The 3,005-nt window shown below is 47.8% G+C and overlaps 1 protein-coding gene across 1 annotated transcript; it reads left to right on the plus strand.

Moving 5' to 3' along the window:
* Window positions 1–804: 804 nt before the first annotated feature.
* TERG_11614 (uncharacterized protein) lies at window positions 805–2,348 on the plus strand. The gene has a single exon (XM_047750700.1). The coding sequence runs from the start codon at window positions 1,472–1,474 to the stop codon at window positions 1,967–1,969; it is 498 nt and encodes a 165-aa protein (XP_047605212.1). The 5' UTR covers window positions 805–1,471; the 3' UTR covers window positions 1,970–2,348.
* Window positions 2,349–3,005: the final 657 nt, after the last annotated feature.

A 3,005-nucleotide genomic window follows, 5' to 3' on the forward strand; every position in this document is an offset into this window, starting at 1 on the left:
CAGCCATTCATTCCTTTTCCCTTGCGGTCTGCAAAAATCGCATCGTCCGCAGAATCTCCAAGAAGTGCGTGGAGCGTGGAGCAAGCAGGCCCGAGGGTGGATCAAGGACAACTCACAACTCACACCTCACGGTCTGGTGATACCATTTGCTGGCAAACATCTCATGGGCTGGTTGCTTTTTCCTTCCTGCTGCTTTCTTCTGTGTCTGCTTCTTCCTCGCCGTGGGTTGCTGCTGGGGGCGGTGGTGATGCCCTCTCTTTTCCTTCTCTCCCCCCCTGCAAACGCCCATCTCCTGCTCCCAACCCTTGCCTCTCCGATACGCAGCACCGTTCTTCTGGAAGCAAGCATCATCACTCGACTCGTTCGCCCTCCGTGCTTTGCTTCCGCTGCTTCTCCTGCTGCTGCTATTCTTACTTCTCTAGCCTCGGGATCAGCCGCCCCGTCAACCTGGCTTCTCTATCCGTTGTTCGCTTTGGGGCCTTTTTTTCTTTTCTTTTTCTTCATTCCCCCTTTCACTTCGTCTCTGCCTCTTGTTCTTGTCTGTCTGCCCTCTGCTACGATCTACACATACGTGCACTCCTCTTCTTTGTCTGTGAGCCTAACAAACTAACTAGTGGTGCGGTTCGTCCAGGCAAAGGTGGAAGCGTTGAAAAATTGACAGCAGAGAAAAAAAAAAAAGGTCATATCAAGGACCCCCCCTGGCCCCCACGAATGGGAGAAAGGCAGAAGGGATCACCGGTTCCAGCCATGCGCAGTTCCCGATACCGTACGCCAGTGCGTTCGTCTTCCCTCTGCGCTGGGGAGGGGAAAATGGATAGCCAACGCCATCGCCCTGGGCCCGGAAGTATGTATGTACGGTGGATGTGCGTCTGTGATGTATGTACGTCTGTCTCTTCCGTTCCTGTGCCTTACCCTTAAATTCTTTTGAGTTCGAGGTTCTACAACGACCTCAATTGCCCACATATCCTGCTGCTTTTTCCTCCTCTTCGGCTTCATTCTTCGTCATTCCGCTAGTTCAGGGGGAGGCGTGAGCAAACCATCCCCCGAACAAGGGAGAAAAGGAAGCTCCTAGCAGATACACAGAAAACACACACACACATACACACACACGGCTCATCGCATCTCAACTTAATCTAATCGAATAAAGAAGGGCAAGCGAAATCAGAGACAGATCACCGCCGATCAGATAGGAATCTCATATCTTTTTCAATTTCGACGGGAAAAGAAAAGAAAAGGGAGAGAAAAGGAAAAAAAAAAAAAAAACACCCCGAACAAAGCCCCCACTGGAGACCTTAACTAAAGAGGAATATGTCTGTTGTCTCTTTCGGATGTTCTAGAGGGGGGAAGGGGAGAGAAGGGACTGAGAGCTCTTTCGCTGGACGTATTTTGGAACAGCCTCCGGAGTACAGAGCAGTGTCGTACAAGGACGCCTCTTCTCTCTTTCTCTACTAATGGCCATCCCTAACTGCTTATGGACAGCCTCTTTATTATGGTTTCCGCCGTACATACATACATCATGTATGTACATCCGTCTGTCGCTCTCATGCAATGTCCTGCAACTGCAATGCAGGCAAAGAAACTGCTGGAAAGGGAGCTCTCTTCCCTTTTTTTTTTTTTGTCGAACGAGCCAACTAACCTAACCATCAAATCGTTTTGCTTCTTCTTCTCCGTCTATCAAATTGTGATCTCCTGCCTGTCTCGTTTTTCTTTCTTCTCCCTGTCAAGGGTAAGACATATTCATCTCGACCAAATGATCATAACTAGTCGAGTCAATCAATCAGTCAGTCAGGTTTTATTGCTTGATTTGACTCACTCCCGTCTCATAACACTCGTAATTCCAGTACACATTGCTGTGGTTGAGATTGTTTACTTGCAAGGCATTAATGCATTGACAACTGCAGCCACAGCTACTACTATCAATTCTCTTGGTGGCCTGAGCAATTGCCCAAGCTCTCATTTCCAGTGTTGATTCCGCTGTAATTTTGACAGAAACACCATATACGATCCAATTTCGATGTTCATCCAGGATCCCGTCATCCACCGTGCGTTCAGAATCAGCCCCAACGCCTCCTTCGATATCCCTCCAAAACGCCCTACCATTCTACATCTCTACAGGCAAGCACTCTGTTGAAGCACTGGCTGGCAGTACCAGGATGTCCAAATAAAAGAAGGCCAATGAACACCTCCGTCCTATCAAGAGGTCATAAAATAACAAGTAAGGCTCAGCCCGCTCCCTTCACCCCCGTTCCCCGTTCCCCATCGGAATCAATCAGTCAGATACTCGGCTTTATTTTCATTTTATTATTTTCTTTTCTCTTCCATCCGTTTCGTGAAAATTCGTTTATTACTACTCTTATTTAATTTTTCTTATCTTATTTTTCTAATTTTTTTTTTTTTTTTGTAAAAAAAAATCCATTCAAAACCGCCGTCGCTGCCGCTTTGGCCCTGCTGGATACATAGTGGCCTGTTCAGTCTGTCCCTGACCGAAACTAGGATGACAACTAGTTAGTCCGTCTCTTCTCTTTTTGATTAAATTGCTCCGTGGGCCAGGTTAGCAAAGGGCGAAAGGCCCGATGACGGGGCTTAGGCAACATCCATCACGGGCTAGCCTGGCCAGTCAATTATTATTCAGTTATCTTGTCTGTGTCTGGTCGTTCCGGGTTGTGCTGGTTTGGTCTCCTTGCATCGTTGAAACGAAGGAAGGGCTCCCCCCCCCCCCCCCCTTTTGGGCTTCCCCTTCCCTCTCCCAACACTAATCCCTTCTCTTGGATCAGTCTATCGTTTTATCACAAACGGAGTCGAATGGAAGCACCATCTTCATGATGAGTCTGCTCCCCAACCAGGCTTGGTTCTGTTATTTTTAGGCCCTGGTGAAAGTTTTCTCTTTTCGAGGCCCGCTCCAAATGGCATGGCATTACATAATATGACCTCGTTAACTAAAGCCGGGTGTACCTCCACGTGAGTAAATTAAGAATAGAAATTACTTTCCCTGCTATCGGACTTGG

The sequence above is a fragment of the Trichophyton rubrum genome (assembly GCF_000151425.1).
Source record: "Trichophyton rubrum CBS 118892 genomic scaffold supercont2.1, whole genome shotgun sequence".
Classification (NCBI taxonomy): domain Eukaryota; kingdom Fungi; phylum Ascomycota; class Eurotiomycetes; order Onygenales; family Arthrodermataceae; genus Trichophyton; species Trichophyton rubrum.

Coding starts and splice junctions, on each gene's coding strand:
- TERG_11614 (XM_047750700.1), top strand. CDS start 1,472: ATGGACAGCCTCTTTATTATGGTTTCCGCCGTACATACATACATCATG.